Raw genomic sequence first — 10,679 nt, forward strand, 5'->3', positions numbered from 1 at the left:
CAGCATTTATCAGCTGCCTAGAATGCCAGCTCCAGGAGGGCAAGGATATTTTGTCTGTTTTGTGGAATGAATAACTGGATTTGAAAATGGGTTATGGAAGGAAGTTTGGGGGACGTGAAGGGACCCAGAAGGCCCTTCTGACTAGGGCCTCAGAAGCTGGCGGAGTCCAGCAGCTTTGAGCAGAGAAGACTTGAGGATTTGGGCTGTCTGCTGCTGGCTCTGCCCATCAAGGCCAAACCTCCCATCAGAGCTTCCTGAATCCAGCTGTTCCCTCGAGCTCACCCAGGAAGTGGGGGCTGCGGCTCTGCCCCATTCAGATGGGCTGGGGAAGAAAGGCAAGGGCGTGAGCACCCGTGAGGATGCCTGGCTAAGTGCAGCCGAGAATGACAGAGCTGAATCCCAAGGAGAATTTATTATCAGCACACGGGGCTCACACCACCTGTGCCATCACAGCCCCGTTCAGAGCTCCATCTCCACTCCCCTTAGTCTCTGAAGTCCTCAGGGAGCAACTGGACTCCTCTGGGCGCCTTCGGCCCCTGCTTGGTCCCCTGTGGCCAGAGCAGAGTGGCCGGGCTCTGGGTGCCTGTACTGAGTGGGGCAGGGTCTGCAAATGGGTCATCTCACGCTGAGCTCACCAGGTAGAGGCCACACATGGTCGGTGCTCAGTGCCTGGTGCTCTCAGCTTCACCCTGCAGTGAGAGGGCTGGAGGGTCCCCAGAGAGAAACCTGGGTGGGGCAGCGGCGAGGGTTAGGGGAGGAGGCCCTCTTCCCTGTGGGGAGGACAGAGACATAAGCTGTCCCCAGGGTGTGGGGGAAGGGACATGTCCTGGGCCTGCCCCGGAGCAGGTGAGGGCCGTGTCTGTCTGAGTCTCACACCTGCCTGTCCCGGGCCCCTCAGGCTCAACGGTTGCCCAGAGCAGAGAGCACCATCCTCTCGCCCTTGAAATGGGGAGGTGTGCTGTGTAGGGCTGAGCGGATTCCTCCCTAGTTCTGGTCTGCAGGACCTCAAAGGGCACTGATGGGCACTGTGGGGGGCTTGGGATGGGCGTCCAGCGCTGGGTGTGTGATGACTAGTCTCGGGTTTGCTGTCTCCACAGCTTGCAGCTCCTGCAGGGCCTGCTCGCTCAGCTCCACAGAGGTCAGCCTGTAGCCGTGTGCAGAGAATGGCAGCGGGGTTGGTGAGGGAGGGGGCCTGCGGGTGCAGTGACGGGGAGCAGCGGCAGGGGCAGTGCTGGGCTGCTGGCCTGGGTTGTGCCAGAGGCACGCGGTGACAGGAGGTGGCCAGTCGGGGACTGCCAGAGGGTGGGGAAGGGGCAGGGACTAGGGGCCAGAGCCTTCAGGGCACTAAGCGGGATCTGGGGGCACTGGTCCATATTCCGGGCACGGGCACCTGACAGTGGGCATTTGGTCTAATGGTGTGGTCCAGGCCCTGGGCCGGAGCCACGGAGTTAGAGGGTGGGGCTCCAGGGCCTGAGTTACTACAGCGGGGTTACCTCAGGAGGGCCCTGGGAGAGATTCCTCTTTAAGGTCTGGGGGAAGCCCCGGCACCCACCCCAGCCCAGGGCTGAGAGGCTGTGTTCCCAGCACCCTTCCCAGCCCTGTCTCCACCTGAGGGTTTGCAGGTGGCATCCTGGGCACTTCAGGGTGGTGCACAAGCAGGTCACCGTAGGTCCTGACAGCTGGCAGCCACTGAGATCCAGGGTGGTCAGTGCTGGGATTTGCTGGAGCTTGCCAACCATGTACTGGAGCGCTTCCTGCAGGCCTGGCTGCTGAACCCTAGGGGAGGGCTGATCTCAGGAGCTGCTGTGGGGGCCCTGGTCCCTCCCTCGGTCCCTTCCAGGCTGCTCCTCACCTGAGTGTCTGCACCCGGCACTGGGGCGAGGCCAGGCCTTCGCTCAGCACACGCAGGCCGGCCTCGCTGAGCCCGTTGTGGAAGAGGCCCAGCTCTGCCAGGGCCGGGGCCTCCCTCAGGGCCTCAGAGAGATCTCTGCAGACCGAGTCGGGGAGTTTGCAGCGGGACAGCCTGTGGTCAAGAAGCACACGAGTCCGCAGTGTGCGAGCTGCCTGCTCCCCGGGGGGCTGAGGTTCACTCTGCAGACTTGGCTCCACACCCGCCTCCCTGGGCCCCACAGAGCTTCTCCTGCACCGCCGCCACCCGTGTGCACACCTCGTGGGCACCCGCTGGACGCACTCCCTTGTCTCTTAGGACATTCTCCACAAGCTTGCTCTCGACGTGTCTAACTCCAGAGCATTATCCACCAAGTACAGGGGGACCGAGCTTATTTAGGCAGCCGGCCCTAACGGTTGGGCAGGGTGTCAGCTCTCTTTTTTTTGCATTATAGACAACGCTGTGAGGGCATCTTCACGCAGTTAGTTTGGCAGCAGAGTTGAGGGGTTCCTGATGTTTGTGCCACGTTAAGTTACCATGTTAGCATTGACACATGACTATAATTCACCATACCTAATCAGACTAACTCGTATAACGTATCTTACTATCTGCTTACTTGGTGGTAGTGAAGAGTAATGGAAAAGGTTACATACTAAGTACTGCCTCAGTAAGTCTCACATCAACCTTCTGAGGTGGAAGCTACAGGCTCCGTTCCCCGGGAGAAGACTGACGCTCAGACAGACTGGCCTGCCAAGGGCAAAGAGGCAGGCAGGCTGGCCTCAGAGCCTGCGCCCTGAGCACCTTCCACAACTACTTCTGAGATCCAGAAGGACCACCCAGCAGTGTCCAGTAGCCCTTAGCAGCCTTCCTGGGGAAGGGAAATGACAGTCTGGCTTTTATCCCTCTTCCAGAAGCTCAGCGTACTCTGCTCCCCACTCAACACAGGGGCCAAACCCTCTGTTCTAACTAGCACCCAAGCACTTCCCTCCTCTGTCCTGTGTGGGCAGAGCCTGCTGATCCTGCCAAGGGACCATAGGCTCTCAGCCTGTCTCAGCAGCCCCTCGGTCAGCCGTCCCCAGACAGGGCTACACCCCTGCCCCTGCCCAGGGTATCCTGCTCTGTGTCCTTTTCAGGGAAAGGGCTGGGATTTGTTCACTCACGTCAGGCTGTTCAGACCACACTGCCGGTCGGTCATGGCCTCACAGAGTGGGCGCAGGGGGGAGCCTGGGGATTTTCTTGTGGTGGCTCGAGAGCTACGAAGAGAGAAAAGAAGGTGAAGATCCCTGCCCCTTCCAGCCCCTCACTCCTGAGAAGGACTCCTTCCTACAGTTCCGAGACATTGGAGCTGCTTCTGCCCTTACCCTCAAGCTGGGCCAGGACCCCCTCCCTCTTCATCCTGAGCCCAGAGTGAAACCACTTCTCTGTGACCTCGTCCACCTCCCCACGGAAGCTGTCTGTGTGAGTCCCATGGGACAGGTGGGCCTGTCCTTGCGCCTGCAGTGGGTGTCCCCAGCCCCACCCCCGTCAACATCCTGACATTCGTTCTCCCAACAGATGCTGAGCACCTGAGTCAGCTGCTGGGTTGGGGTCAAGTGCACAGAAACAATGGCAGGAGCTCTGCCCAGGAGACGCGGGTCTGGTGGAGGAGAGGGGTATGGGCAGATGTCATGGCATGCAGTAGTCAGTGGGGGCACTTCTGAGGCCAAATGGCTGCAGACTACAGAGGAGAGTTTGGAGCGACTTTGAGGATAGGCAGTGCTCTGGGTGGAAGGGACGGCAGGAGCAAAGGCTCAGAGCACAGCGCGTGTGGTGTATTCCAGAAATCATTACGAGAAAGCCTCGTGTCGGTGATGGGAGAGGGAGGTTTGCCTTGGACATGGATGCTAGGGTGGGGAACATGGTGAAGGCACCCTGGGGAAGAAGATGGACATTGGGAGCTGCCTTGAGGAGGTAAGAAAGACCAGCCATGAAGTCGTGCCTCTCCTCTGGGGAGCAGGAGTCAGGTCTGCACATGCTCCCCAGGCCCAGGTGGACATAAGATGCTCTGGCACACATGCCCCACACAGAGGGCCCACAGAAGAGGGCAGCCCTGCCCTGGAGACTCACGAGCTGCCACCCAGGCTGCCCTGTAGACGCTTCATCAGGCTCTTCTTTTTCTTCTCCTGCGCAGTGGCCAGTCTGCAGCTGACCAGCCGCAGCGCCTGCCCAGCTGGGCAGCACCGCACACAGTAGCTCAGGACGGCCAGGTCCATTCTGCTGAAGTGCACTCGCTCCAGCACCAGCTCAGGGAGGCCGCGGAGGGCCTGGTGCACAAACGCGTCTTCCTGTGTCTCGTGCAGGCAGTAGAGCAGCTCCAGGGGGTAGTTGAGCTGCTCGCCCTCCTCCTCCTCTGACTCCTCAGTGTCCTGGGGTGCCAGGATCTCCTCCGTCCCCTCTGGCGCCGCCCTGGGGCGGCCCTGGCCCTGGTCCTGCACCCACCTCAGGACACGCTGCTTCACGCGCTCTGAAACTGTGCAACCGAAGTGGCGCTTGATCTCGCACATCCTCTCTGTGTTCAGTAGTCCAAAGAGGAAGTGTGTAGTGAGGTTGAGGTGGCCGCGCAGCTCCGGGTCCCCCTGCAGAAGTGCCTCTATGCTGCCAGCAGGTGCCCTGGGAGCCCCTTCGTCCTCCAGCAGGTAGGACAGAGCAGCTAAGAATTCCTGGAAGCTCTGGTCAATGAACTGGTAGGTGACCTCTGTTTCCAGCACGCCTGGCATCTCCTTCTTGCTGAGAAACTGCGTCTGGACCTTGGAGCCGCAGAGCTGCAGGTGTTCCAGGTCCTCCTCCGAGAACCGCGCCCTGCCCCCGAGGACTCCGTCACAGGCCAGGCGGCACAGCTTGCGCAGCTCTCTCTGCAGCTGGGCCCCGTCGGCCGCGGGCGCCGATCTCAGGACGCTGGCCACGAAGAGCAAGTACACGGCCGTGGTGGTCTTGGAAGTGCGCCACAGGTCCTGGCCGCGCTGGAGCTGCTGGCGCAGGACGGTGCACACGATCCAGCACACGCCGGGCACGAAGCACAGGGAGAAGAGCATCTCGTTCTCCTTCACGGAGCGGTAGGCGTGCTCCGCCTTCCACTCGTCCTGGAAAAACTTGTAGAAGTACTTCTTCCTGTCCTTGTCTGAGAAGCCACACACCTCGGCGCACTGCGGTGAGCACAGGCGGGCCTGCAGCCTCCCTGGGGTGGCGCCTCGCCTGGTCACTAGCAGGCGCGCCGCGGGCAGCAGCTCCTTGCTCAGCAGGCTCTCCAGCACCCGCGCGCCGCTCGCGGCCTCGTGGGGGTCTCTGCAGGGCGCGGCCTCGGCCGGCTCCGGTGCCAGCATTTCGTCTACGCCGTCCAGGATGAACAGCAGCCTCTCGGACTGCGCCAGCATCTGCTGCACCGGCGCCTCGCGATCGGGGCACTGGTCTAGGATCAGGTCGGCCAGGCTGCACGTGCCCGGTCGCTCCAGCAGCTCGCGGCAAGACAGGAAGAAGGCAAAGTCCACCTGACTATGGTACAGCTTGCCCGCCGCCCAGTCATACAGGATTTTCCTGGCCGCCATGGTCTTGCCGATGCCCGCCGGGCCCTGTAGCGCCACGGTCAGCCGTCTCTCGCCCTCCTCGTCGCGGCCGAACAGGCGGTTGAAGGTGTGGGTGTCTGAGCGCCGGGCGCGCTCGGCCTCCGGCTCCTCGGCGATGAGCAGCTTGGTGAAGCGCTTGTTGATCTTCACTGAGCGAGCGTCCCGCTCCTTCACCTTAGCGTGCTGCCGCAGCACGTGCTCCCGGTACTTCTTCTTGTACTCTGCGGGTAGGGGGGCGCCGGACGGAGGGAAGGGGAACAGGGGTCGAGGGCGCTGTGTCAGTGCCGCTCCGGGGCCCGTTGCCCTCCCCGGCGGGCTCCGGCCTCAGTTTCCCCCGTTGCCTCACAACCCCCTCTCCGCGCTCCTCCCCGGGGCCAGCTGTGCGGAACCTCCGAGTGACTCTGAGGGCACCCGAAGTGTCCGGACAGCTCGGGGCCTGCGCTTTCCGCCGAGAGAGACCTACCGGAGACGGAGAGCAGCGCCGGGGAGCTGGGGCCGAGACCTGGAAGGGAGAGCTGCGGTGGGTCCCGAGGACCGGGCGGGGTGCAGAAGGGAGCGTCAGGGGTCGGGGCCCGGGGCACGCGGGCGCTCTCTGAGGGAAGCCAAAGGAACCTGCCCAGGCGGGAGAGGCCGAGGGGGGACCCAGGTGAAGCCCCACCTGGCACTCACTCTGCAGCCGGCGCTCCTTGAGCCGCGCCGCCACGTCGCGCACGTCTGCCCTCTTCAGGGTTTTCTTGGCCACGTCCAGCGCGCGTTCCGGCCCGTAGAAGTGGACCAACTGCTCCACGAGGTCCAAGGTGTCCGCGCGCTCCAGCCGCCCCCACGGGATGCTGCGGCCATCCACCCGCTCGTCCCGCAGTTTGTGGCGGAAGCGCTTCAGCTGCTCTTGGCTCAGGTCTTCCAGTGCGCCCAGGAGCAGCTCGCGGGCAGCGGCAGCGCGGGGCTCCATGCTGGGGGCGGGCGCACGCGGTCAGCAGGGTGCCGCGCCCCGGTGACCCTGGCCTCTCGCCGTCGTGTTCGACCGCAGCCCCGGGCGCCCACGGGCAGGGGTTTTGACGCGCCCGCATCTATCCAGGTGGCTCCAGGCCAACGCTTGAAGGAGCGCTCTACTGGAAGGGTCGTCCTCTCCTCCCAGGATCGCGACCGAGGACTTTCCTCCAAGGCTTTCCAAGGCTTTCATGCCGCCGACCGCATCGCGGTCTGGTGGCGAAATGGAGTTACTCCCAGGCGGGCACTGGCCGCCGCTGACCCCAGCGTTAGAGGGCGCCTTCCTACCCCGCACCCCGCTTTCTGCTCATCCCTTCTAGGCATCCATGTCAAATGTCCCGAGTAAGATGTGTCTGTAAGGGCCTGTGCTCTCCTTTTTTCTGCTTCCCTCCCATTCTCTTCCCCAGGAGCTTGGAGCAGACTCACCACCGGGCCGTCACAGTGCTCCTGAATTCCCCAGCTCACCTGTGGTCACTGCACCCTTTAGTGGGGACTAGCCTGAGGGCCTTGCACCAGTCACTGAGACTGAGCTCCTGGTGGGGGACAGACCCTACAGGTACCCTCTGAGGGGATGGTGTCCCCAACACCTGGAGCCTGGGTGTGCAGTGGGGGAAGGATGTGTCTGCAGGGTGCCAGGTGGAGGACCCGGAGAGCTGAAGCCAAGCGACCTCTCAGAAAGCCAGTACTCACCTGGAGCAGGAGGCCTCTAGCTGGCCTGCAGAGTCGACCACTAGGTCCAGCACTCAGGCGCAGAGGTGGGGATCTGGGAGCCTATCTGGGGTCAAGTCCTGGGGGATTTCCAGCCCTGTCCATACCCCAGACCAAAGTGTCCTAGCTCAGCCAGCTCTGCGATGTCCGTCCAACAGCCACCAAGCTCTCAAACTCAGGGGCTTGGCGCACGCTTACCGCCAGCCTTTAAGAGCTCTGCTTGGTGACCTTTGAGTCTTTACTGTCCCTTTGTTCAGCTCAGTGCTCTGAGAACCTGCGGGTGTGGCAGTGAGGCAGGCTGTGAGCAGGAAATGGCAGAGCAAGGTGGGCTGCGTGGAGGAGGCAGCTAGCTCAGAATGAGACCTTAAACTTCAAGGCCTCAAGATAGGTTAATTTCTGAAGGTAGGGGAGAGCCAGGGCTTCCTAGGCAGAGGGGACAGAGGAGGGACTTACATGGTGGTTTTGGGGAAAGGAAGGCTGTCACCTGGGAGCTGTGAGATAATGGGACTGGAAAGAGCTCTGTGGCCTCCCAGACCTGGCTTAAGGTGGTTGACGGCAAGAGGTTTGAATGGGCGTGTGACCACGTGGGACCCATGAATGAGGGTTTCTACTGACAGTGTCTGCTTGTGTGAAACGTGGGTGTGTGTGTTTGTCTGTGTCTGTCTGTGTGACTGTCTTCATACTGTGTTTGTGTGAATGTATCTGTGGTGGGCTAAATAGTAGTCCCCAAAGATATCGGATCCTAGTGCCTGGTTCATCTGTCAAAGGGGACTTAGCAGGTGTGGTTAGATCAGGATCTTGAGATGGGTCGTCACAAGTGTCACGGGATGGAGACAGAGGAGGTTTGGCACAGAAGGCAGTGTGGTGCTGTGACGAGGTGCCAGGCTGCTGGCTTTGACAGAAGGGACCACGAGCCAAGGTGTGCAGGGGACACAGCCCTAGAAGCTGGAGATGCTACTGGGAAAGGAAGACATTCTCCCCCGCAGCCTCCGGAGTGACTGCGGCTGAGCCAACCCTGACCTCAGGCAAGTGAAGCTTACTTTGGACTTCTGCCCTCCAAACCTGGAAGAGAATGAATGGGTGTTTTTTTCGGCACCCAAGTTTGTAGTAATGGCTCAGGGTCTCACTGAGAGAACCTCTGTGAGTGTGGATTTCTGTGAGAGGGGCTCTGCAGAAAGAGAGGCTGTAGCATCGTCACAGTCTCTCAGGCTCCACAAGCCACCCCCACGTTCAGTCCTGCTGCCTTCAGGCTTTGGGAGCTGCCCTGGGGAGGGACCCAGAGTCCTGGAGCCTCTGTTCTGCTGCCCTTCCCCGGGAGGAAAGCGTCCACAGCGATGCCCCTTCTAGTTACGAGTTTTGTTTCTGTGTGAGACAAATAAAACCCCACCTGTCCCCGAAGAAGTCTAAGGGAGAAGAAAGGTAAGGCTCTGTTCATCCACACTCAGGCCTACACAGGTTGCCTCCTCACTCTCTCCTGCTCCCAGCTCCTGCCGTGTGCCCCCTACACAGGCAGCCTCCTGGGCACAGGCAGGGTGGGTGAGGAGAGAGCCTGGAGGAGACACTGTCGGCACACACCCTGCTGCCAGGGGACCGCTTGTTCCCACAGAACCCCGAGAGGGTGGAGCAGAGCGCCTGCCTGCTGTGCTGAAGCAGCCCCCTCGGGCCAGGCCCAGAGCAGGGACAAGACGCTCCTTCCATACTGCAATGTGGGCAGTATTCAGCAAAGCAGAGGAGCGGGTGGGGTCTCCTTGGAGTTGAGTCCTGGAGACAAGCCCTGAGCAAAGTCTGGCCTCAGCTGCCAAAGGGACCACTGTGAGCCCTGGGTGAGATCCCAGATGCTTCAACTCACTGGCCCCTCTCTAAGCCCGTCTGGCATGCTGGGATTCTGCAGAGGGGGCTTTGCCAGGGAAAGCAACAGCCTAGACCACAAAAGCAGATGGTTTAGAGCTCAGCTGTGGACAGAATCTGGCCCTACACAGCTGTTGGGCATCTCGGGTCCCCTGACCACAGTCCTAGTCCTGATCCCCTCCTTGAGCCCCTTCCTGACCCCCTCCCTGATTTCCTTTAGGAAATCAATCCTAAAGGAAATCAGTCCTGAATATTCATTGGAAGGACTGATACTGAGGCTGAAGCTCCAATATTTTGGCCACCTGATGTGAAGAACTGACTCACTGGAAAAGATCCTGATGCTGGGAAAGATTGAAGGCAGGAGAAGGGGACGACAGAGGATGAGATGGTTGGATGGCATCACTGACTCAATGGACATGAGTTTGAGCAAACTCCGGGAGTTGAAGATGGACAGGGAGGCCTGGTGTGCTGCAGTCAATGGAGTCACAAAGAGTTGGACACGACTGAGCAACTGAACTGACTGACCTCCTCCAGGGACCCCTCACGGAGCTGCTGCACAGACAGACGTCACACACAAGCCACGGCTGTTTCTTCTAACTGCACATTCACTCGTTCGTCTTCACAGTACGAATTCTAGAAAGCGAGTTCTCTGCAAATGAACCATCTCCCTTTCATTGTTTTAGACGGACTACCTGAGATCAAATCCTGGCCCCACAGTCCAGTAGCTGGATGACCTTGAACAAGTTACTTAACCTCTGGGCCTCCGTCTCCTCTGCAGAATGGCATGGTGCTGGCACTTCAGTGTCGAGGGCTGAGGGGAGCCAAGCTGGAAGGAATGTGTCTGCCGCATTCTAGGTGTGTATTATCATCACTTATGTTCTGTGGATGACTTCTCACCATGAAGTCATGTCTTCTGGGGTCACCAAGAATGTCCATATCTCTAAACTCCAGTTCTGATTCCACTTAACCCCTCCCCAGCACTTAACACCTGACCATGAACTTTTCCTCAAAATGGCCTTTTCCTCTTGTCAAAGGCACAAAGATAGCTGTGGGGCCCAGGCAGCGTCTGTCTGGTGTGTTCTGCCACAGCCAGCCTGCGGGGGACCCTGGGCCCTGTGCTGTGAGGGTGCCAAGGTCAGCCTATCTCCTGAGATGGACTCTCCCTCAGTGGACTCTGTGCCTCCATAAACTCTTAGCACCTGCTGATAACAGCCCTGGAAAAGCCTTTGATAACAGGGACCAAGGTTTCGGGGAATCTTTGCCACGATGTGAGATGTGGAAGGAGGGGTATGAGGAGGAAAAGAAGGAGAGGAGAAGGGGACGACAGAGGATGAGATGGTTGGATGGCATCACCGACTCAATGGACATGAGTTTGAGCAATTCCAGGAGTTGGTGATGGACAGGGAGGCCTGGCGTGCTGCAGTCCATGGGGTCGCAAGGAGTCAGACACGACTGAGTGACTGAACTGAACAGAGGGAAGTTGGGTATTGTCACCCTGCTTATTTAACTTACATGCAGAGCACATCATGAGAAATGCTGGGCTGGATGAGTTACAAGCTGAAATCAAGTTTGCTGGGAGAAATACCAGTAACCTCAGATATGTGGATGATACCACTCTAATGGCAGAAGGTGAAGAAGAACTAAAGAAC

At 59.9% G+C, this 10,679-nt stretch overlaps 1 protein-coding gene across 1 annotated transcript; it reads right to left on the reverse strand.

Moving 5' to 3' along the window:
• Positions 1-393: 393 nt before the first annotated feature.
• On the reverse strand, positions 394-7,646 carry NLRP6 (NLR family pyrin domain containing 6). The gene is made up of 8 exons (XM_061407613.1): positions 7,165-7,646; positions 6,157-6,437; positions 5,951-5,989; positions 3,995-5,708; positions 3,049-3,141; positions 1,853-2,023; positions 1,609-1,776; positions 394-1,144 (listed from the first exon to the last, which is right to left on the reverse strand). Exons 2-8 carry the CDS (start codon positions 6,434-6,436, stop codon positions 1,006-1,008), a joined length of 2,604 nt encoding a protein of 867 aa, XP_061263597.1. The 5' UTR covers position 6,437; positions 7,165-7,646; the 3' UTR covers positions 394-1,005.
• Between the last annotated feature and the right edge of the window lie 3,033 nt (positions 7,647-10,679).

The sequence above is a fragment of the Bos javanicus genome, chromosome 29 (assembly GCF_032452875.1).
Source record: "Bos javanicus breed banteng chromosome 29, ARS-OSU_banteng_1.0, whole genome shotgun sequence".
In the NCBI taxonomy this organism is placed as follows: domain Eukaryota; kingdom Metazoa; phylum Chordata; class Mammalia; order Artiodactyla; family Bovidae; genus Bos; species Bos javanicus.

Excerpts from the sequence above, each read along its gene's own strand:
- NLRP6 (XM_061407613.1), bottom strand. The coding sequence starts at position 6,436 with ATGGAGCCCCGCGCTGCCGCTGCCCGCGAGCTGCTCCTGGGCGCACTG. Across the intron at positions 5,990-6,156 it reads CAAGGAGCGCCGGCTGCAGA|GTCTCGGCCCCAGCTCCCCG; the intron begins GTGAGTGCCAGG and ends TCTCCCTTCCAG. Across the intron at positions 5,709-5,950 it reads GGCGCTGCTCTCCGTCTCCG|AGTACAAGAAGAAGTACCGG; the intron begins GTAGGTCTCTCT and ends CCCTACCCGCAG.